The sequence below is a fragment of the Mobula birostris genome, chromosome 1 (assembly GCF_030028105.1).
Source record: "Mobula birostris isolate sMobBir1 chromosome 1, sMobBir1.hap1, whole genome shotgun sequence".
Taxonomy (NCBI): domain Eukaryota; kingdom Metazoa; phylum Chordata; class Chondrichthyes; order Myliobatiformes; family Myliobatidae; genus Mobula; species Mobula birostris.
In genome coordinates, this window is record NC_092370.1 from 39,325,365 (window position 1) to 39,350,202 (window position 24,838).

The window sequence follows — 24,838 nt, forward strand, 5'->3', positions numbered from 1 at the left end:
ATACCTGCCTGGTCATCTTGGGCCAGGAGACGGCCTTTGACAGGACCTTACTCATTTACATGATGGCCAAGCTCTCTAGAGTGGACTTTGGGGAGGGATTGATATCCATAGTGCATTCCAGATCAATGGGTGGGAGACAAATCTCTTTCCTATCACATCTGGAGCCTGTCAGTGTTGTCCACTCTCTTGTCTTTTTTGTGTATTGCATAGAACCCATTGCCAAATAGATTAGGAAGGTTGAGAGCATAAGAGTGGTAACATTTTCAGGCAGTGGAGTCACTGACTTCAAAACTTTACTGTACACAGATGATGACACCAGCTTCTTCTCAGATCCATGGCCAGTCTGCAGATTGATCAGCATCTGTGACCATTCTGAGTTGGCAGTGGGAGGCAGGGTCAATCAGAGGAAGAGCGAGGCCATGCTTTCTCAGACACTGGCCCAACAGTTCCAGTATCTGCTACACTGCCATGTCTGGCTACCTTGCTGTGCTGGGAATCTGATTCAGAGGAGCTGAGGCATGTCATGTAACAAGAATTTGCTGGGGCAGATTGACAAGGTCACACCAAAACTGACTGTGTGAAAACAACAGTCTCTGTCATTAGCTGGCAAGAACTTGGTCATCAGTGTGATGTGCTCTCAGGGCTGCTGTACTTGGAGTTCGTGTGGCCTGTTTCCCACTCTTTCTGGTCTGATAAACCCCCAAATGCAAATTTATTCAACGCAAAACATAGTCAATATGGTAGGATTTCACCCTCACAAAACCCTGCTGACTATCTTTACACAGTCTATCTTCCAAATGTACATTGATTTTGTCTTGACAATTATCTTTAATAATTTCCCTACTACAAATGTGAGCTCACTAGCAAGTAGTTACCCGATTATCACTTTTCTTAAATAAAAGAATGTTAGGTATCATTCAGCGTTCTAGTACCTTACTTGCAATTAATGAATTGGCAGAAATCTTGGTTAGGGCTTCAGTAATTTCCCGTTTTGTTTCCCATACCATTTTATATAACCATATAACAATTACAGCGCGGAAGCAGGCCATCTCGGCCCTTCTAGTCCATGCCGAATGCTTACTCTCACCTAGTCCTGCTGACCTGCACTCAGCCCATAACCCTCCATTCCTTTCCTGTCCATATAGTTGTCCAATTTTACTTTAAATGACAATATCGACCCTGCCTCTACCATTTCTACTGGAAACTCGTTCCACCCAACTACCACTCTCTGAGTAAAGAAGTTCCCCCTCGTGTTACCCTTAAACTTTTGCCCCCCTAAGAGTGCAGAGATTTACTAGGATGTTGCCGGGTCTTCAGGAATTGAGCCACAGGGAAAGACCGAACAGGCCAGGACCCCACCCCCCAGAGCATAGAAGAATGAGGGGAGACCGACAGAGATCCACAAAACCATTTTCTGACATGTTCTATTCCCTTGCCGCTTGGAAAATCAGGCGCAGGATTTTAAGACAATATTCAGATAAAAAAAATGAAATTATTTTCTCCCCTAGCAGGGGCTTCTCAGTTCTGGGTACTTTCATAGAAAGAGAAACTGAAACGTTTTCAAGATATTACAAGATATTATGTAAGATGTAACTTGCAAGTGGAAATTAATTTTGATATTTGCTCACAATTCTGAAATCGGATGATCATGGTTTTTCATAATAATACAGACCCTTCCTAGACAAAACTTCCTCAGCCATCTTTTGCTTTCTCTCTAGCATATCCTTATGACTATATCTTAGCAATGGACACGTATATGCAAAATAGTTAATTTATCCAAAAGTCTGATTATTTGTGAGCAGAATCTACGTACTTACAAATGAAACAAATGTTTGGCAGAAACAAAAAGAAGCAATGTAAGGACAAATAATTGGATTAGACCATTAAAGTGGACACAAACGCACAAAGAGAAATTTAAGCTCGTTATGATGAAAGTAGATTTTTTTTTACAGTAATGGGTATTGACCTGGATGTAATACCATTAAATAGGATGAAAAGTCATATATCATAGAATTATGTATTCATGCTAAAGACAGTTAGTGAGCTGTCATTCAATTTGGATTAATGTTGCATTCTATTTTTGTGACTATGCATGCTGTTATCAAATCACACATTCCTGCTGTAATTAACATAATCTCTGTCAAAATATATCTCAGAACAAAGGTTATTATTTCATTGATAGATAATTATTTTGGACAGTCTTTGAAAAATGTTATAGATTTATCAACTTGAAAATGTTGCTGTGAATTTCTCATTATTTTGATACATTTGGAAATGCCAAAATGAAATTTTCACCTTCATCCTGGTTATATTCCCTATGATAGGCAATTGACACAAAATGTCAATATACTTTTGTATATTGATATTCAATATACAAAAGAATGTTAATATACTTTGACAAAAACATTATTATACAAAATAAGGATAAAATGCACCTTCCAACAATTTTGCCAAAGTTTTTCTTTCACGATGTTGTTATAATTGCATGGCAGAAAGCAAAGCACAACAACTTATGAAGCAATCAGTCAGAAACATTGTTATCATAGCTGTATGTCCAAAAATTCCAAAGTCCTAAAGGCTTTATGGATAAGGAAAATGGTTTTCTTTATTAGTATGTTCTCTATTGAAACTAACAACTAAATCTAAAAATTGAAGTAATGGTGTAAGTCACGTATTTGTGACAGGTAGAGTGGCAGGTAGGGTAGAGAAAGAAGGAAGTCTGCAGAAGGACTTGTCTTCGACGGATTAGGAGAATAGGCTGGGTTTAAAGCGGCAGATGGAATATAGTGTAGGGAAGTGTATGGTAATGCACTTTCTTAGAAGGAATAAAGATGTAGACCATTTTCTAAATGAGGTGAACATTCAAAAATCAGAGTTGCAAAGGGACTTGGGAGTCCTTGTGCAGGATTTCCTAAAGGTTAACTTGCAGGTTGAGATGGTTGTAAGGAAGGCAAATGCAATGTTAACATTCATTTTGAGAGAACGAGAACATAAGAGCAAGGGTGTGATGCTGAGGCTTTAAATGGCAAAGGTCAGACCATATTACAGTATTAAAAAGAAAAGACATGCTAACATTGGAGAAAATTCAGAGGAATTTCACGAGAACTATTTTGGAAATGAAAAAGTTAGCTTATGAGGAGTGTTTGATGGCTCTGGGCTTGTACTCACTGGAGTCTGGAGTTTAGAAGGATTGGGGGAATCAGACTGAAACCTATCGAATATTGAAGGGCGTAGATAAAGTGGACGTGGAGAGGATGTTTCCAATAGTGGACATGTCTAAGGCCAGAGGGCACAGAGAGATGTCCATTTAGAACAGAGATGAGGAGGAATTTCTTTAGTCAGAGGGTAGTGAATCTGTGGAATTCACTGCAGCAGATGGCTGTGGAGGCCAAGTTATTGAGTATATTTAAAGTGGAGGCTAATATATTCTTGGTTAATCAGGGCTTTGAAATATACGGAGAGAAGGCAGGAGAATGAGGTTAAGAGGAATAATAAATCAGATGTAAGGGAATGGCAAAGCAGCCTTAATGGGCCGAGTGGCTTAATTCTGTTCCTTGGTCTTTATCTTATGCCAAAATGGTTTGGAAGTAGATATCAGCTTATCTGTGATGTGCATTTCACCAATTTACCCTGCCTTTACCTATAATAATGTGAGGGACTGATCTGGATTGCAATTGGAAATTGGTGCTGGGTTTACAGTGTCGATTAACCTAATTCTGTTCTAGTTGGGCAGGAATTCATTCTGAATGCAGACTAATTTGATTCTTTAACATAGCATCATAGCATCGAGTGTCAGAAGTAGCTCTCACCATTTTGGGTTAGCCAGCTTATACACCTTGAAATGGTGATCTCTGCGCCATAAGGAAAATGGAGGGCAAGGCTAGATTGATAGTAGAGTATGTTAAAAGGTCAGCACATCACTGTGGGCTGAAGGGCCTGTATTGTACTGAACTGTTCTATGTTCTACTGCATCACTCACTTATCTGCATCTGTCACTCAGGATGTGAAGCTCATATTCTATGCTGCATTATACTGTCATTTATTTGCTACTATTCCAGGTACAATTCGTCTAGTCGACTCATTCCAGATGTCTTTGTAGTCTGCTGAAACTAACTGTCAGTGAGAGCAGGCATCCTTACATCCTGCAACAGCACCGCAAGCCATAGGGAGTAGGGAGAGAGGTTCATTGACTATAGGGGACAATGCCAATGTAAGTTAGGGAGGAGAGAACAGTCGAGAAAAAAGGTAGCAGTGCAACCTGAGACATGGATGCAGAATTGCAGGATGTTCAATAATCCAATTTACTATTGCTGCTGCCACACAGCTCCAGTGACCCATTTACAATGCTGACCTCCAATCGTGTCCGAGTGGAGCTTGCCAAGTCCCTTCATGACCCTGCAGAGTTTGCCAAGTCCCTTCACGACTCTGCGGGTTTCTCCCAGGTGCTTTTGTTTCCTCCCATGTCTGAAAGTTGTGCTGGTAGGTTAACTGGCAAATGTAGACAATCTTGGTTTCAGTGAATCAGAGATTGTGACTGAGATGAAGTTAGTGTTATGGGGAATAAGAGAGGGAATGAGATTAATGGGATTGCTCTGCTGGGAATCTGAATGGATCCAATGTGATAGCTTCCTTTTGCGTCATCCAAGGTAAATGATTAAGTTCAGTGTATGGCCCTTCTTTATCAACTGTCCCAATAGCCTCATACATTGCTCAATATACACTCTGCCTATCACTCACCTATCTGTGTCCATTAGAGTAAGTTGCTAATATTCTATGCTTCACTGTACCATCATATATTCCAACTATATCTCTGCTATCCAGTTTAGAGCTTTATTCCCTTGTTATCCCATCACAATGTTTATCTATATTAAAATTAATTTGTAACTAACTCTCCATTTTACATTTATTTATAATCTCTTGTAATTTGAAGCATTTATTTCCCAGTGTTAACTATTATTTCATTTTGTTATCTGTAAACTTTTAAATTGCAATTTAAAATTCTGAGTTTAAATTAATAATGTAGATGTGAGCAACAACAATTCCTGTATCAATTTTCATTAAGCGTCACATCTTTGTTTGCCAGTATGAATGGTTATCATTCATACTATATCCAGCTTTTCGTTTTGTATTGTTGCTGTCTACTTTTTTAAGTGACATAAGTCAGTTATGTGATGCCCTGTCAAAGGCTATTAGAAAATTCAACCACTATACATTTGCTGTTTCAATAAATCACTTAAATTTGGTCAAACATGTTCTTCCTTATAGAAATCTGTGTTTACAATTCTACGTTATATAGTTGATGTCTACATGGTTTCAATTATATTATATTATGTATGGATTTGATTATATTTCATATCACTAACATTACAGCGGCCAAACATGTTCGACCTCTCTGTCTAAACTAACTGGTTGTCAGTCCTCTCTTTTTATTCATTTTTCCAATGTATAATAGTGTCTCTGTTACTCCCGACTACTTTTAAAGTTATTTAAAATAAAAATGGGTCACACTTGTTCTAAACCTGTGATATAAAGCAACACTAAGTAATATTTAGTTTTAAGAGAATTTGGATCAGCTTAAGCAAATAAAATGGGACCCTTATTTCCTTACTCTCTTTGACTCCAGTGAAAAATAGGCAGCAGAGATTAAAGATGGGGAATAAAATAAAGGAAAGGATATTCTAAAATAGTTGCAAAGTGGTTATCTACAGAAAGATTTTAAATTGTAAGGAGCAAGAACGTAGAACCACAGTTAACCTTCACCCTTCTGTGCCCAGTGTGTTTTCCTGATGACCAGCTTATAATTAAGTATGTAACTTTTTAAAAATTGGCATTTATCAACATTAAGACAAATTAACGACTCATACTCATGTGAGAAAATTCCAAAGCCAAGTGAAGTTCACATGACACACTCATTGTAAAAGGATTCATTCCTGAGAAAGAAAACATTTTTCATCCAGGGAAGATCTTTAGGGCGTCAATCCACCACTCACTCAATAATTTCTGGGATTGCTTTTTATGCCACATGAAAGTAGTTTCTCACTCTCTCAAATGCAAATTGATATGATCACTGTGGTATAAAGACAGTAGCAAAATCTGGTTAATTCGCGAGGAAACTAAATTGTCTAAACGTTACCAATTATTCATCAGGATGCACTTTTAAAAGTTTCAAAATGTGTCATAGATTGGCAAATATGGAAATGAAACTGTTTAGCATGAAATTAAAATGCAACAGCTGTCGGCTAATGGTAACATAGACATCATTTTTTTGAAATTACTGTTGCTGTTCATCAATCTTGAAGTGTAAGTGTTGGAGAATTGGGTTTGTAATCCAAACAGGTGCAAATTATTTCTCATCTCATAACTTCAAGAATAAGAAGGAGGAGCTGTTCGGAGCCTATGGTACAAATATACTGTCAGTCTATGGTCAGCCAACATTGAACAATGTTAACATGAACATAACAAAATAGTAGCCAGGATAACCTAATCTCAAAGGCGGAACAAGTGTGCCTCAGGCTGGGTGGTGAAGGAAACTATTTCACTCTAAATATTTATATTAAAGAGCAATTGACATACTTTTCCTTAAGCAGGAGGAGAGTGTGAGTAACTACTTTGTGTTTTAAAGACACCATATTTAAAAATATTCTTCCTACCCAGAAAAGAAAAAATCATGTACTGAATCTGATTCCAAAGGTGGCGAAGTGCGATCATCAGAACCAAAACTGAAATGAAGAACGCTAGACCCTATGGGAAATAAGATACACTGTGTCTGCTCTTTTGTCGATAACTAATTCTTCAAAAACTTTAGTAAATGCAAAACTCTGCAGGGTGGTGAGAAGGCATTCACTAAACAATGCAGTCACTGTTATTCATGGAGAAGCATTTTATTCGGGTACATTAGATTTCATGTAGTAGAGTGCAGTTGTTCTCTTGAGGGGAACAGAATTTCTCCTTACTGATTTATTTTGTTGATATCCTTTTGGGTCGCATTAAGGGAGGATTAGCAAGGGGATTTCACTTTCTGTCTGTGTCCCATCAATTCTTTTCCCTCTTAGCAGTGATTCTTGTTGCTAAGAGGACATCTGAAGCCCTCCAGTTCCCAAGTGTATTTTTCCCTTTGGGAGTTTAGAGGAAATCATCTGGATTTTATCTTAGTTCCTGGCCGGCATTATTTTAATATCTATGTTCATTGCACTTATCAACGCTTGAGACAAAAAAGGGCAGGGCTTCATTTTCAAAAGCTTATTTATCCATGAGGTCTGTCAAAGCCCAATCTGGCCTTGGCCCCCACTGGGCATGTTTTAGACCGAGTCAGTAGGTGGGTTCCAGGACCAGCAACAGCAGCTGGCCTCTAGACTTCCCAGTACTGCAACCTGAATGACATGAGCTAATTCAGGACAAAACAGAAGGTCAACCAGAGGACTTCCTTTTTTGGATTGCTCAGTGCCACACTGTGTTGAGGTTGTCCTTTGAGCCTTTGGGAAACACTAACGAATTCCCTCTTGTTAAAAAGACACAACTGCAGTCTACTTCTTGATGCACGAATCTTATTTAGATACATGAATGAGTATGACAGTAAGGTACATTATGTTAAAACTGCCCCACAACATGTGCAGAACTTATTGTGCAAACAATTAACCCCTCACTGACCTGTGATTGAGCAGCAGCTGAACTAGCTTCATTAGTGTCCTTTTCCTGTGCAGATGAACTGCGATTTACTTCCAGCTTCTTTACATCTTTCTCAACTGGAATTCTTGACCCAATTTGACTGCTATTATCCCCTGAACTCTTGTTCACTGGATTCAAATTAGGGCTGATCTTGTCCAATGAACGAGCTTTATGCCAAGCAGGGTAAAACAAAGGTTCTGCTGTTACTGCTGCGGCTGCTGTTGGCAACTGAGTTCCAGACTCCAATGCAGTCATCTCAGTGACGGCCTTCATTAAACAGGACAATGAAACAAATAGACACTAACTATTATTTTATCTCTGTACACTGATAAAACAAACATTAAAACAATACTGTGTTGTTTTAAAGATATATCAGTGTTAAGTTCTTGCTCCTTGGCGAGATCTGTTTTAACAAGAAAACCTAATATTTCCCATGGGTGAAGTGGATAGTGAGCTGGTCTTCCAAAATTCTGATAGTGTATTAGGATGAGGACTCTCCAAAGTTAACAGAAACAAAATAACAAAAAAGTAATGGCTTGATAACATTAACAACCATCATTATTCACTAGAGTCCCATCATCTTCAAAGTAGCAGGTCAGAACAGTACAGCTATTCTAACCATAACTTTCCAAAGCTCTTTTGATTTGAGTACTGAGGGGAACTTATTTTCATTTGAATCCAGGGTATGTGCTAATGACAGATTGGTATCTTTGAATGTAATGATGACAAAATGGGTCCCTTTCCTCTCCATCCCATCACCAGCACAGACTGTAGTAACAATTCAGTTCTCACACATTGCTGATCTCAGGCTCCACAAGACCACCACCCTTCTGTCTAATGCTGAAGGTGAAAACATCAAGTGTGTTTCGATTGGCTAAAAGGAGGCGTTTGGAGCTGTGTCGCAGCTGAGTTGCCCGTGTCATTTTCCATAGAGTTTATTGTGCAGTAATAGTCCTTACCACTTAAAATCTGAAGCTACATAAAAAGAAATATATATTTGACATGTGTTAATCAAAAAAAAATGTTCCCTGAAGGTTGAACAGATTTATCATCATCCATCCAATTTTGAATGATAGTGGTGGAGTAAAAAGGCACAGGTAACTTATATGGAAATACTCATACAAACTCACTTCTGAATGCTAACTCAACTATTATGTGTCTCCCTCAAAGTTCAAAGTACATTTATTATTGAAGTATGTATACACTATACAACCTTTAGGTTCATCTTCTTGCAGGCAGCCACAAAACAAAGACATAGCACGTAGACATGGGCACATAGTTAAGCCATTCAGCCCATTGATCTGCTCTGCCATCCCATCACAGCTGATTTATTATCCCCCTCAACCCTGTTCTCCTGCCTTCTCCTACTAACCTTTGACACCCTTACTAATCAAGAACCTATCAACCTCCACCTTAAATATTCCCAATGACTTTATTCTACACAGCCATCTGAGACAATGAATTCCACAGATTCATCACCTTCTGGCCTGGTACTCCAATATTCTTCTGAAGTTGGTGAAAAGTTAGAGATTGTGGTCACAATCCATGATTTATTTTTCCCTGAAGCCATGGGCTATGTCCTCTTTAGAGAGCATACGCTATGCTGCCAGTGCATTTGGTAGCAGTTGCTAGGGTGATGGACTGTGGTAATAGGTAAAAGAAACAAGTATTATCTATTAAATGAGGCTTTTGATCATTTCAATTCATAGATGTTTGTGAGAGGACTGCAATATGACCCACATATTAATACCAAGCTGACAGTAGGCAGTAGACTGTTCAGGAGAAGTTCCATTTACCATGGCCTGTTGAAGTAGTCAGGCTCCTTTCTGTTTATATTGACCAAGGTATAAGCAATGTCCTAATTAGTCCCACACTAGGCTCTAAGTCAGATGGTTGTGGGTTCAAGCAAAGAGACTTTTCAAAGATCTATGCTGACACTCCAATGCTGAATCAGTTTCACACAGTCAAGGTGTTGCCTTTTAGATAAAGTTAATTTCAGGACTTTGCTGTTGTCTTAAGTAGATCCCAAGGCAGTATATGTAGGGTGAAGGGTTAGATTGATTTCAGAGTAGGTTAAAAGGTCAGCATATAGGTCAGGGTTCCCAACATTTTTTTTATGTCATGGACCCCTCCCATTAACTGAGGAACTTCAGCATTAGGCAGAGCAATGGAAGTATCCCTGGTATCACAGTCAGCTAGGTCATTATCACATTGCTTTATATGGGTGTTTGCATGCTGCAAAGTGGCTGCATTTCTCACATTATAAAATTAACTACACTTCAAAGCTATTTAATTTGCTCTCAAACACTTTGAGACATCCAGAGTCTAGTAAAATCTGTTCATTAATTTTAAAGCTATTTTTATTTTTCTGCATGGTATAGTGGTTTGATACTTATATTTCCAGAACTATTGAAATTGGGGCATGGGACTTAGCTGGAGCTCTGGATGTTTGATACAACATCGGACTCTACAGCACAGTACAGGTCCCTCAGCCGAATGCTGAAGTTCCTCAGTTATTGGTAGGGGTCCATGACATTAAAAAAGTTGGGAACCGTGACCTGTAGTGTTATGCTGATCTTTTAACCTACTCTAAGAACAATCTAACCCTTCACCCTACATAATCCATGTGCCTATCTACAAGTTTCTTAAATTTCCCTAATTTATTTGCCTCCACCACTAACTCTGGCAGTGTGTTCCATGCATGCACCACTCTCTGGGTTAGCCGCCTCCACCTGGGAAAACGCCTCTGGCTATCCACTCAATCTATGCCTCTTATCATCTTGTACACCTCAATCAAGTTGCATCTCATCCTCTGCTCTAGAGAAAAAAGTCCAAGCTTGCTCAACCTGTCTTCCCTCATAAGACATGATCTCTAATCCAGGCAGTATCCTCTGCACCCTCTCTAAAGCTTTCCCCCCTCCACTCCCAGACTGGGCCTCACCATTCAGCATTATTTGGGTCTAATACACTTCTATAGTCAACCGTGAAAAGCTGAGGGTCAGTGCCTTATCGTAAGTCTCTGATGCACCATGCCAAAGTTTCTTTCACACAAGAAACAATTCTAGTTTTAAGCAGCTGCTGGCATTGAAAAACTGCAGCAACTTCTTTTCTATTCCTGTAATGTTGAGCTCCCAAACAGAACTGATAGAACTAATGGTAACACAGAGACACAATACTTAAATGGTACCAGCAAAGTATCGCCATTGCAGCAGGTAAAAATTCATATCCATCATATTTTCAGCAGTAATTTCATCAGAGAGGCAAATCCAGATTTGTTAAGTGTAATCTGAAACAGGTGGAATAATAGCTTTGGCGATGTTTCAACCAGACCTCAGGCACACTCTCCTTCCAGGCAAGACCTATGTGAGTTAGTGAGTTAATTTGGTACTCTCATCCCCGGGATACTGAGGCCATGTATGATCCCTAACATATGGCTCTGTTGATCTGAGTGGGATTAGCACAGATATGGGATTGGAGAGGCCGGAATTTGAAGCAACAAAATAATCTGCTGGAGGAACGCAAGTGGGTTGAGCAACATCTGTGGGGATAAGGGAACTGGTGGTATTCCAGATTGACGCCCTGCATCAGGGCTGAAAGTGGAGAGGGAAGATAACAATAATAATGAGGAGAAGGAGTGCGAGACAGGGGCCAGTAGGTGATAGGTGGAGTGAGGAGGGTTAAAGAGCCAGGTGAGGGGAGGGGAGGGGAGGGTAGAAGTGAACACATGGACTGCAGGTGTTGGAATCTGCCCCATCCTCCACTTACCCACCATCCCTCAACATTTCTCAATTCACCTATCACCTACCAGTCCACGTATTACCTCCCCACTCCTCCACTCCTCCTTTTCTTGGCTATCTTCCCTTTCCCTTCCAAATGGGCTCGATTTGGCTTGTATGAACTTCTAACAGTTTATGCGCTGAGACGCAAGGAATGGAGAGACTTTTTGATCTTGATGGAATACAAAAGTAGGCAAAGTAATGGATAGAAGCTGAGGGTCACTGGCCTGAAATTCACAGTTTCTGTTTGAAAATTTAAAACTAAAAGCTGTTACATTTATATTAAAATTTGACATGATTGTTAATGAACCAATTAAAAACACAGACACATAATTGAAATACAATATATAGATCCACCTGGGCAAGTGATACAAGTAGGGAAGGAATTTTGAGAAGAAGCCTGATATTATATGCAATTTCACTTTTCAATCATGAATGACTGGGGGCAAGACTTTGAGGTGATCCAGAACATTAGCCTTTTCAGACTGTGTCTCTTGAGAGAATAAAACCAGGACTTTCCACTCCTGATGGCAATTCTGTGACTTTTAACATAATTCTCTTAGAAGGATCTAAAAAAAATCTTTCCCAGCAAAATGAGGCTGCATTTTCTGGAAGTTCTGAAATGCTGCCACTAATTGTTAGCATCAAAGCTTGAACGTCTGGGTTACCTGCTGAACAGCATCTGCTGGCAATGAATCATTCTCCACTTCTGCCGCCAATGCAGCTGTGCTTGTGGGTACTGGCTCTGCTGGAGACGTGGGCAATGGCATAGCTTCAGCAGGTTCTTCCTGTTGCTGGGACTGCTCCACTTCAGTGTGAATCTCCCCAGCTTCTGCTGCTGCTGCCTCTTCCCCTTCTCCTTCCAGTTCCTCAGTTTCCTCTTCAACTGTGGGTTTAAAGTGTACATGTATGAGTGTTCCTTTGGTGCTGTCAGCTTCTGATATATGAGTGTCCAGTAAATGGCGGTAGTATCATCACAAAGTTGTTGCACGTTTGGGAGACGGGTGTGGGCAGAGGGGAGGGAGGAGGGTACGAGCTCAATGAGATCATTGATTTGCGTTGGCCAGGTGCAGGAACACTAATATCACCAGCAACATCAGCACTTAAGAAATAAGTAAAAAATCAACCAAAAGACAAAGATGCTGGAAACTGGAACAAAACCAGAACACTGGAAGAGTTCAGTAGGCTAAGCAGCATCAACGGACGCAAAGAAAGCTTACCAACATCTCTACTTCCTCAGGATGCTAAAGAGATTCGTCATGTCCCCATCTGCCCCCATCAATTTTTATCAATGTGCCATAGAGCACATCCTCTCTGGATAACTGACAACTGGACAACTGACAACTGGCACCTGCTTTGCCCATGACCTCAAGAAAGCATAGATACTGTTGCTGTGGACACAGCTCAGCATGTCATGGAAAATGGCCTCCCCTCCTTCGACTATGTCCATTCTTTTCACTGCCTCAGTGAAGCAGCCAGCATAGTCAAAGACCCCAGCCGCCCCAGGCACTCTCTTTTCACCCCCCTTCCATTAGGCAGAAGATACAAAACCTGAAAGCACATACCTCCAAGCTGAAAGACAGTTTGTACCCTGCTGTTTTAAAATTATTAAATGGTTCCACAGTACATTAAGGTGGATTCATGACATCACAATACAGCTTACCATGACAATGTGCCTTATTGCCTAACTGCACTTGCACTTCCTCTGCAGTTGTTATACTTTGTTTTGCATTACCTTGGCAACCGCACTGCACTGTGTAATGATTTGATCTGTATGAGCAGCAATGTAGACAAGTTGTTCACTGTGCTTTGGTACATGTGACAATGGTAAACCAATTCCAATCCCAGAAGGTACAGATTAGTAAAGGGTCTCTGATGCTTTGTGCCTGTGATAATGCTGCATGTAAATTTTTAAGTGTCAGCTGAGATCCATACATTTGAAGCAGTTCCTTTTTTAACATTTTAGATTTAGACAATAGGCAATAGACAATAGATGCAGGAGTAGGCCATTCAGCCCTTTGAGCCAGCACCACCATTCACTGTGATCATGGCTGATCATCCACAATCAGTACCCTTTTCCTGCCTTCTCCCCATATCCCTTCACTCCGCTATCTTTAAGAGCTCTATCTAACTCTTCTTGAAAGAATCCAGAGAATTGGCCTGCACTGCCTTCTGAGGCAGAGCATTCCACAGAACCACAACCCTCTGTGTGAAAAAGTTTTTCCTCAACTCTGTTCTAAATTCTCTACTCCTTATTCTTAAACTGTGGCCTCTGGTTCTGGACTCCCCCAACATCGGGAACATGTTTCCTGCCTCTAGCTTGTCCAATCCCTTAATAATCTTATATCTTTCAATCAGATCCCCTCTCATCCTTCTAAATTTCAGCATATACAACCCAGTCGCTCCAATCTTTCAACATATGACAGCCTGGCCATCCCGGGAATTAACCTCGTGAACCTGTGCTGCACTCCCTCAATAGCTAGAATGTCTTTCCTCAAATTTGGAGACCAAAACTGCACACAATACTCCATGCCTGGTCTCAGCAGGGCTCTGTACGACTGCAGAACGACCTCTTCGCTCCTATACTCAACTCCCCTGTTATGAAGGCCAACATGCCATTAGCTTCCTTCACAGCCTGCTGTACCTGCATGCTTACTTTCAGTGACTGATGAACAAGGACACCTAGATCTCTAGTTCCTTTTTTAACTTTTTGGATTTCTACCTCTTATTGTTATCTTATTTCTGACAAGTTTCTTTTGGTGACTTCTCTCACTGTATTTATTATTAAAAGAATACGGGGAATATTGGCGACGATTTTTGGTGCCCTCACTGGCCACAGGAGTAGTACCAGAAGATTGGAGGGTGGCAAATGTTATTCCTGTGTTCAATAAAGGTAGTAAGGATAATCCTGCAAATTGTAGAGCAGTAAATATGACATCAGTGCTGAGCAAAACATTGGAGAGGGTTCTTAGAGACAGGATTTACGAGCATTTGGAGACTCACAGGCTGATTAGGGATAGTCCACATGACTTTGTGAGGGGCAGGTTGTCATGCCTCATGAGCCTGATCAAATTCTTCAAGGAAGTTACAAAATAAAGTAATGAAGGTAGAATAGTAGATGTGGTGTACATGGATCTCAGTAGGGTGCTTGATAAGGTTCTCTTTAACAGGCTTATTCAGCAAGTCAGGAGGTAAGTGATCCCTGGAAGCTTGGCTGCGTGGATTCAGAATTTGCTTGCCCACAGAAGTCAGAGGGTGGTAGTCGATGGAGCGTATTCTGCCTGAAGGTCAGTGAACGGTGATGTTCCACAGGGAGAATGGTTTTGGGACCCCTGCTTTTTGTGATTTTTATAAATGACTTGGATGAGGAAATAGAAGGATGGTTTAGTAGGTTTGCAGATGATGTGGGGGCTGGTGGAGGAGCTGTGGATAGTGTGGAGGGTTGTTGTAGGTTGCAAAGGGACACTGACAAAATGTAGGACTGAGCTGCAAAATGGCAGATAGAATTCAACCTAGACAAATGTGAAGTCATACCGTTTGGAAGGTCAAAGCTGAAGGTAGAGTACAGGTTTAATGGCAGAGTTCTTAGCGGAGAGGAGGATCATGGTGATCTTGGGGTCCATGGTCATAGATCCCTCATAATTTCCATGCAAGTTGATAAGGTGGTGAAGAAGGCACATAGTGCGTTGGTCTTCATTAGTCGGGGGATTGAGTTCAAGATTCACAAGGTAATTTTGTACCTCCACAACTCTCTGGTTAGACCATAAATGGAATATTGTGTTCAGTTTTGGTTGTCTCATTATAGGAAGAATGTGGAAGCTTTAGAAAGAGGACAGAAGATATTTACCAGGATGCTGCCTGGATTGGGGAGCATGTCTTTTGAGGACTGCTTGAGCAAGCTGGGGCTTTTCTCTTCGGAGTGAAGGTGAACAAGTGGTGACTTGATCGAGGTGTATAAAATGATAAAAGGCATAGACAGAGTGGACAACTAAAATTCTTCCCTGGGATTGGCACGGCATGTACAAGAGGGCATAATTTTAAGGTGATTGGAGGAAAGAATAGGAGGAGATGTCAGAGGAATGGTGAGTGGTAAGTGCTAGTGGTGGTGGTAAAGGCAGATACAATAGGAAGATTTAAGGCTGGCTCAGATAGGCACCTTGATGATGAAAGAAAGATGGAGGGCTATGTGGAGAAAAGGGTTAGTTTGATCTTGCGGTGGGGTAAAATGCCGACATAACATCACGGCTGAAGGGCCTGTACTGAGCTGTACTGCTGTATGTTCTGTGAAAGATAATGGAGACACAAGAGGCTGCAGATCCTGGAATCTCGTGCAATGAACAATTTTCTGCAGGAACTGAGTGAGCTGCCCAGTGTCCGTGGGAGGAAAGTGGTAGTTGCTGCTCAAGGCTGAGAATCTGACGCAGGACACTTTGCCTCCAGACCCACTGAATCCCTCCAGCATCTCATTGCTTGCATAAGTAACTTAACTTTCCTCATTAAATTTGAGACAATATCACCATTAATTCGCCTCACCCATCAAAAAATATAAAGGGATCAGCATGAGAAATTGAAAATGTGGTTGCATTTTAGCTGGCTGTGTTGGATTTGAAAATCAATTTTAAAATTCACTGTGCCTAAAAAGAGCCCTCTCTGGAAAAGCCATGCCATAAAATTAAAAGAAAATATGTAATTGTAACTAAGAGTTCAGCTGATCTCAACACATAGCTGAAGGTGGGGAATCGAGACCTTATTATCTTTGTGATTGGCTCATCATGTTTGATATGTTTGGCAATTATTTTGAATGAATGAATAAATCAGCATCTGAAAGAAGAGTGAAAATTATTGTATTTGCCTGATATCACTCTAATAACTTCACTAAAGAAGGCATCTGTTTTGCCAGACTAGTGCCATGTGGTGATATAAATATCGTGGGTGCTGCTAAATATTTTGTGACCTGATCAGCCATGCATTTTCTAATTTTATTTCACAGGTGAAATTCTCTAGTTTTAATTTTCCTTCTTGATATTCATAAGTTTCTTGATTATTTCAGGTAGCCACTTTGTAATGAGCACAAAATCCACTTTGGAATTGCTTTCTAACCTTTAGTTTGCTCTTTATTACAAAATGTAAATGATAAAAAAATACTAGTGGAAAATCTGCTTACATTTCTGGAAGTCAATCTCTCTGAGCACCATTTCTTCCTTTGTAAGTACAGCTGAAAAATGATCCATATTCTCAAAGCCACGTTCTATCTTTTCCAGGTGTGATATCTTTGATGCTTCTGAAATCCTAAGAAGTTTTACAATATTTATAAATGGATTGTACGGTGGCACATCATATCCTATGAAATACTAATGAAATAAATCTGTTCTGCTTGGTACTTACTTTTTAATGAGAGGTTTTGTATTCTGTAAGAGAAATACACATCTTTATTAAACATTCAAAACAATCACTGCAATAAATACTGTATTTGATAGATTATTTAAAAGAATGCTACTGAAATTATGTGATTGGTAATTGAATAACATCTGTCTGAAACTCCATCTCTGCTCTTATATTGATTAACATTAACCACTGCCAAAATAATGAAATTAATGGATCCATGCACATCTATTAGAATGCCTAAGGTTCAAGTTCAATATGAATTGCCATTTGTATGTTTTTAAAGAATGATTTATTGGGTGGATCAGATATGTTTGGTTCAAACCATGATATATCATTTGGAGGCCAGATACAGAGAAAAATGTGGATCTTCTCTGTGAATCCATTACTTTCTTTCTCTCCCACAATGTTGTGCAACAAAAGTTAATCCACAACCTATGACTAACTTTCAAGGATTCTCAAACTAATATTCTCCGGGTTATTTGTTATTAATATTATTCTTATTTTTATTGTAGTTATATTTTTTTCTCTGCTCAAACTGGTAAGACCTAAGGTATGGACATAGCCAAGCACACTCATTACTCAATTGCTAGGAGCTTTCAGACTATTCTAGTGATGCTTAGTATTGTGGCTTTCTGAAGATTTACATAGTTATTGCTGTATAGCCCCAACTGTTTAATGTTATTGTGTGGTGATCTGGGATGATATCAGTTGTAGATATTACTCTTGGGACAATATACACACTATTCATGCTCCATAGTCTTTCAATTTCCTCTTTTAGTTCAGTATATTTATTATTATTATTATTATTATTATTCTATTTGCACAGTTTGTCCTCCTTTGCACATTGGTTGCTTGTCAGACTTTGTAGTTTTTGATTGACTGTTATATTTTCTTGGTGCTACTAGTAATGCCTGCAAGAAAATGAATCTCGAGGTAGTATATGGTGACACATATGTAATTTGATAATAAATTTACTTAGAGCTTGCAATGTTTTCTCCCACCCATCATGGAGAGCAGGAAACATTGTCTTCCTCTCTCTACTGTCATTCACCAGGGCTCTCTAATTACTCATTCATTCTCTATTTCATTTGATGGTGTTTCTGTTTCTCACATTTTTTTAAATCTCTCTAGACCTGGTTCAAGGTTAGACACTCATTAACAACATTTAGCACAACCAGTACTGATCTGGGATAGCAAGATATAGCATAAAGCTCAATCTACCCTGTTCAACATCAAGCTTCAGGAGAGTATTCTTTCTTGTGCCATCTGCTTTCCACATGAGCTATCTTTGGCATCTTTATATCAGATTCCCAATTCGTGTTAAGTTAGCAACAGTGATGTAACTTGGAGAATACTAGTAACTGAGCATAGACTTCCCAAGATCAAGTATTACTTACAAGACATTGTATACCACACCCACCAGAGACTTTAATAATTCAGTAAACCGCATCTCAGTTAGATTGCCTTGTGTGCTTAATCTTGCATGCTTCTGTAACAGGTTTCAATTACTTCCTTAATGCTTCTGCATATAAAAACTTTGATCATGAAAACGAATCATGTCATTATTCCAATGATCGTAAGAAGGGTGTTGACGAGGCTGATGTTCCATAGACAATGGTTGCATCTGGACTAAGACCAGGGGAATATTACTTGAAGAGAGGGGGCAGCAGAAGAAATGATTAAGTGAAAAAACAGTGTATTTACTTCTTTTTCAATGCTGAAGGAGTAAATTCTGAGAACGCTAGCCTCGTATGTAGAAGTAGATATGGAATATTTAATAAAGAATGAAAGATTGTTTCACACAACAGTTCAAAATATTGGTGTATACATAATGTGCTAAATTTTACTTGAGGGCCATTTAGTGATTTGAATGTGCAAATGAAACAAGCACTATTAAGGAAGTGAGTTTGGTTATTTCTGTGAAAGAGATCTACTTTCAGATACCATTTGATTGAGGTTTTGGAATAAAATCCATTGAGAGGTCAGGGATATTAAATTCTCCACAGCAACTTGTTCAATGGACTCCACAGAGAGAATCCTACAGGAATGGAGCATTTTGATAAGGTTCCCCACAGCAGGTTCATTCAGAAAGTCTGCTGGTATAGGATCTGGGGAAACTTGGCTGTATGGGTACAAAATTGGCTTGCCCATAGAAGGCAAGAAGGTGGTAGGTGGATGGCCTGGAGGTCAGTGACCACTGATGTTCCATAGGGACCTCTGCTCTTTGTAATTTTTATACATGACTTGGATGTGAAGTGTGGGTTAATAAATTTGCAGATGACACAGAAGCTGGTAGAGTTGTGGATAGTGCGGAGGGTTGTTGCAGTTTGCAATGGGACATTGGCAGGATGCAGAGCTGGGCTGAAGAGTGGTAGGTGGAATTCAACCTGGAGAGCTGTGAATTGATTCATTTCAGAAAGACAACGTTGAAGGCAGAATACAGGGTTAATGGCAACATTCTTGGAAATGTGGAGGAACTGAGGGATTTTGGGGTTCATGTCCTCAGAACATCAAATATGCTGCGCAAGTTGATAGGATGGCTAAAAGGCATATGATGTCTTGGTCTTCATTAGTTGGGGAATTAAGATCAAGAGCTGCGCTGTAATGTTACAGCTCTGTAAGACCCTCATTAGACCACATTGTGAATATTTGAAATATAGAGTTATTACTTACAGATCCCATTCTCCAATCTAATAGTTAAAACCTGACAATGTTTCACAGAAAGCAAGTTTTAGAATCACGTTAAACAACATACAAGGTTGCAAGTGCATCATCACTTTTGCCTGATTATGCTTCATAAATTACATTTTTATATCAGAATCCACTTTTATACTGATATGATTGTCCAAAATATCCACCAAAAGGATGCACAGACATCTTAAGATTGCAATATTTTTGTCAGTAAATAACAACCACAAATCTCACAAACAATAATAAAAAAAAGACACTGAATACGTTTCAGTAAACAGATGAACAGTATTGAATACATTGGACCAAAATCTTGTATTGTAATCCAGAAACTGTTAGCCACAAAAGACCAAGTGAGTACCTGTAGAAAGACCGCTATTTCAGGCTCCTCCATACACTGTAATCCAGTCTCGATAACCTTGGATACTCCCTCCAGATGTTCTCCATATTTCCTCATCAAGGAGCGAACATGCTGTGTTTTTTCTTCCTGTTCTACAGTAATGATTTGCAACATGTCTTTTTTCTTTTCCTCCAACATTGCATACAGACCATCAAATTTTTCACATATCAGTTCCTTTTGACAGGAACCGTTACTCTGTAAAAATTAGGAAATGGTTATTTTCATATAAACTAAATCTCAAATATTTGAATATCAACATTGGCGACTTTAGGGACTAGATTATTTTTTACTATATTAATATACTACATCTGCCACAAAGGGAGTAAAATCATGTACAGAAGTTAATTTCGTGTGACACATAAGATATCTGTTGGTAACTGGATCACTTATACACCTGCCACATTGTGATAGGTGCCAACTTGCTTGCTTGAACACACAAACTTCTTGACATCTTTTGGTCAAATTCTAGGGACTTAGCAAGTTCAGAGCAACATTATCAGAGACCTGGTAGCAGTTGTCAGAGTGAGGTCAAGGCATATTTGAGACGGAATTGGACCGAGCAGGCCTGGCTGGTGGCGCAATGACATCAGCGCCGGACTCTGGAACGGAGGTTCCCGGGTTTGAACCCAGTCGGGTCCGCTCCCGAGTACGCTTTCCATCCGTGCCGGGTTGAGTGTCGAGATCGCAACTCGACCTCGTAAAATAAAGGAAAAAATACTGCAAAATGTCTGTGTGAGGAGTGTCACGCCACACAGTCTCTCTCTCTCTCGCTCCGCGCCTTGTAAAGGCATGAAAAAGACATCGTCCCGCCAACATCGCACATTCACGGACGCATGCACACACCAAAAAAAAGAGTTGGACTGAGCAGAGCGGAGGAGTTTTGGGCCCTGTCCACCTAAACCGAGAGGGAGGTTTGATCAATCTAAGCACCGGGCCAATTTGGAAAACTCGGGTATACACCTGAACATGGAGGAGGGGTCCAGGCCCAGAGCATATTAATGTGACTGGGCCCAGTTTTAGAGCAAGGAATGACCTGATGTTTGGACGATTTAAACGCCAGGCCAGAGAGATTGAAATGGCAGTACGTCAGGACCAAAGGTGAGGATTAGGTCAGTTCTGGTCGCTGTTCTGAGACGTATGCTCCTCTCTCCACTGCACTGAGTCTGAGGCGGGGGGCCGGCTCAGGCTGCTTCTGGCTTCCTGTCTGTGGATCCACTTTAGTTCTGAATGCTCTTGCTTGTTTTTATTGTTTGTATGATTTGTTTTCTCTCTCTCTGCGCATTGGGTGTTTGTAGGATTTTTTAAATTGGTTTCCTGTTTAGGTTTCTTATTTGTGACTACCTATAAGGAGGCGAATTTCAAGGTTGTATAATGTATACATACTTTGATAATAAATGTACTTTGAACTTTGAACAGTTTTTGAGAATGGCTACATTTTAGTCAAGGGTACTGGGACAAAAATAAAATATAAAATTAAATGAATGCAAATTGAAAATACTCCTTCGTAATACTTCTGCAGCAGAGTGAAGGGGGACACTGACACCAAGAATGCAAATTACCTCAATATTTCTGCATGTCTCTTCCATCTGAGTAATTACTGACTGAATTCGGTCATTGCTTGCTACCAGCATTGAAATCCCATCACTGAGTTCAGACTGCATACAAAAGCAAACAAAACATTCTAAATAATCCAAGCAATGATTAGAAGGAACTCTGTTTCATATTATAGAGATTAGAATGAAATTCTTAAGTTCAACACGATCATTCCTCACAAGTTGGTGGGTAAGCTATCTTCGTTGGGGCTCACCACCTCCCTCTGTAACTGGATCTTGGATTTCTTGATGGAGAGACCTCAAGCAGTCCACGTGGGCAGCAACATCTCTAGCTCCATCACGGTGAGCACTGGTGTCCCCCCAGGGCTATGTGCTCAGCCCACTGCTGCTCACATTGGTGATGCACCACTCTACTGCTACATCCATCTCAAACCACAACATTCAGTTCACTGACAACACGACTGTGGTTGGCCTCATCAACAACATAGATGAAGTCAGAGAGGAGGCAGAATGATTTGTGGACTCTTGCGAACGCAGCAACTTGATGCTCAACCTGGGCAAGATTAAAGAGTTGACTGTGGAATTCAGGAAGGCTTGTGCTGACCACTCCCTGCCGCGCATCAATGCCTCCTCCATGGAGAGTCAGGAGCTCCAAGTTTCCTGGAGTGCACATCATGGATGATATCACCTGACCCCTCAACACTTTAGTCCAGAAAGCACAGCAACACCACCACTTCCCAAGGAGATTGGGGTGAGGGGGCTCCCCACCCCCATTCTAAACACATTCTACAGGAGCAACATCGAGAGTGTCCTGATTGGGTGCATCACCAACTGTTTTGAGAATTGAGAGGCATCTGACCGGAAGACCCTGCCACGTATTGTGAAGACTGCTGAGAGAATCACTGGGGTCTCTCTGACAACCCCCCTCACACCCGTCCAGAACATATACCAGACGTGCAGCATTCGCAGAGCCCTCACTACTGCCATCCATCTCACAGTCACATTGATCTCCCACCATCAGGCAGAAGATACCGCAGTGTAAAAACAAGAACTGTTAGGCTTGGAAACAGCTTCTTTCTCCAGGCAGAGAGACTTCTGAATACTCTGCTGCCACATTATTCACAGTAGGATGGCAGCAGTAGCAGCATACTGTTGTATATTAAACCATATGCCTTACATGCATTTTAGGGCAACTTGTACATCTACAGAATATATATTTCATCCATGAATATTATTGTATTAATATTATTTTATGTACTGAGATATCAGAGATGTCATCATTCTTCTAAGAATGGGGTTTCCCTTCCTTCACCATTGATGCTGCTCTCACCTGCATCTCCTCCATTTCCCTGACATCCACCCTTGTCCCATCTTCCCACCACTTTAACAGGGATGGAGTTCCTCTCGTCCTCACCTACCACCCAATGAGCTTCTGCATCCAGTACATCATTCTCGGCAAAGTCCGCCATCTTCAGTGGGGTCCACCACCAAACATGTCTTTACCTTCCTGCCACTCTGCTTTCTGCAGGGATTTCTCCCTCTGTGATTCCCTTGTCCATTTGTCCCTTTCCACTGATCTCACCTCCATTCAGGGCCTTGACAGTCCTTCCAGGTGAGGAACCACTTCGCCTGTGAATCTGTTGGGGATGTCTACTGTATACGGTGCTCCCTACTCAGCCTCCTCTACACTGGCGAGACTGAACGTAGACTGCTTTGGCAAGCACCTTCACTCTATCTGCAAAATGCAGTATTTCCCAGCGGGCAACCATGTTAATTCCAATCCCCATTCCCATTCTGACATGTTGTTTGATAGGTCTCAGATTAGAGGAGCAACACCTCATATTCCATCTGGGCAGCCTCCAACGTGATGGCATGACCATCGATTTCTCCAAATTCTAGTAAATTTTCCTCCTCCCCCTTCCCTCTTTTTCCATTCTCTACTCTGGATCCCTCTTACCTCTTCTCACCTCACCTGACCATCTCTTACCCCTGGTGCCCCTCCTCCTCTCCTTATTCCCTTCAGCCACTCTCCTGTCTTATCAGATTCCTTCCCTATACCTTTTCCACCTATCACCTCCCAGCTTCTTACTTCAACCCCTCCCCCACCTACCTGCCTTTACCTATTACCTTATAGCTTGTACCCCCTCCTCCATCTTCTTTATTCCGGCTTCTTTGCCCTCCATTTCCAGTCCTGAAGAAGGGTCACGGCCCAAATTGTTGACTGTTTATTAATTTCCATAGATGCTGCCTGACTTGCTTCAATCCTCCAGCATTATGTTTGCTTTGTCCTTGATTACCAGTAACTGCAAAATTTCTTGTATTAATATTTTACGTGCTGTATGTGTTATATGGACTGTGATTTGCTCTTTGATCCCTGAGGAATGTTGTTTCATTTAGCTGTATACAAGCGTACAGTTGGATGACAGTAAAGTTGAACTTGATCTTGAAAATTGGTTGGTGCCTTGGCTGAAGTTACCAAACTGAGACGATATCAGCTCAGGATTGACAATATGGTTTGTTTCACACTGCCTCAGGACATTTGGAACGTTAAAGAATAAACTTGTCTTATTTTATTATTTCTACAAATACTGACAATTAAGTTGCCATATAAATAATTATAGGCTGATACCAGAAAATACATTTTAGGGATATAGCCAGTATACATATATAGATATATAAAATATTTAATAGCGATACTAAGGTTCAGAGTTAATGACCAAGAAAAATTTTATTAAGCAAGAGTCTTAATAACAATTATTGTTTAAATTTATCCATTCTGTGCATGAGCGTAACTTATGCATCAAAGTGATGGAAGGGTTTTGGAGTTCCACCTGTCAAATAGGTAGCACATACGTAAGTCTGCACATCGTGCTCACTGGAAGCTGTTCTGTTGGCATAAACACTAAACAAGCTGAATACTTCAGCAGTTTCAAAATTCATTAATCCAGTGATTCATTCATGCAAGCACAAGAAAAAAAATACTGCAGAGTTTATAACTTCTGACCAACTGCTTCCAGTTCGTCACTACACAGAACAAACAAGTGAACCTTCAATGAGTGGATGCTTTGATCCTTTCATTAGCTTAATCTGTTCTGCCCTTTTAATAAAAGCTTACACTATAAGATAAATAGCTCATCATATCCATATTCAACTGTGGAGGAACACAACTTGAGAAATAGGACTGCTGAAAGAAGACTGCATGCCTTAATTTTATAATTAATGTGGCAGCAGCAGCAAATAACAAAGGTAACAAAGTGCATCTTAATCTTTGTTAGTTACAATATTTGATTCTGTTAATTTTTGAAGCTTTTTTTCTGATGATTTGGAAACTTTTTATATATTATTGTCAGATCATATAGAGTAGAGGACCT

General features: G+C 40.3%; 1 protein-coding gene across 6 annotated transcripts in view; it reads right to left on the reverse strand.

Moving 5' to 3' along the window:
• Window positions 1–24,838, reverse strand: part of trim55a (tripartite motif containing 55a) — an 83,680-nt gene that overhangs the window by 5,539 nt on the left and 53,303 nt on the right. For 2 of the 6 annotated variants that reach the window (XM_072255288.1, XM_072255197.1), the window contains exons 4-10: window positions 21,474–21,569; window positions 19,876–20,109; window positions 16,827–16,849; window positions 16,606–16,730; window positions 12,110–12,327; window positions 7,648–7,932; window positions 4,352–4,488 (exon numbers count right to left, since the gene is read on the reverse strand). In XM_072255288.1, coding sequence (XP_072111389.1) covers window positions 4,352–4,488; window positions 7,648–7,932; window positions 12,110–12,327; window positions 16,606–16,730; window positions 16,827–16,849; window positions 19,876–20,109; window positions 21,474–21,569 — 1,118 coding nt within the window. Of the gene's footprint in view, window positions 1–4,351; window positions 4,489–6,650; window positions 6,742–7,647; window positions 7,933–12,109; window positions 12,328–16,605; window positions 16,731–16,826; window positions 16,850–19,875; window positions 20,110–21,473; window positions 21,570–24,838 lie in introns of all 6 variants that reach the window. The other 4 variants (XM_072255467.1, XM_072255374.1, XM_072255552.1 and 1 more) reach the window with 3 other exon arrangements.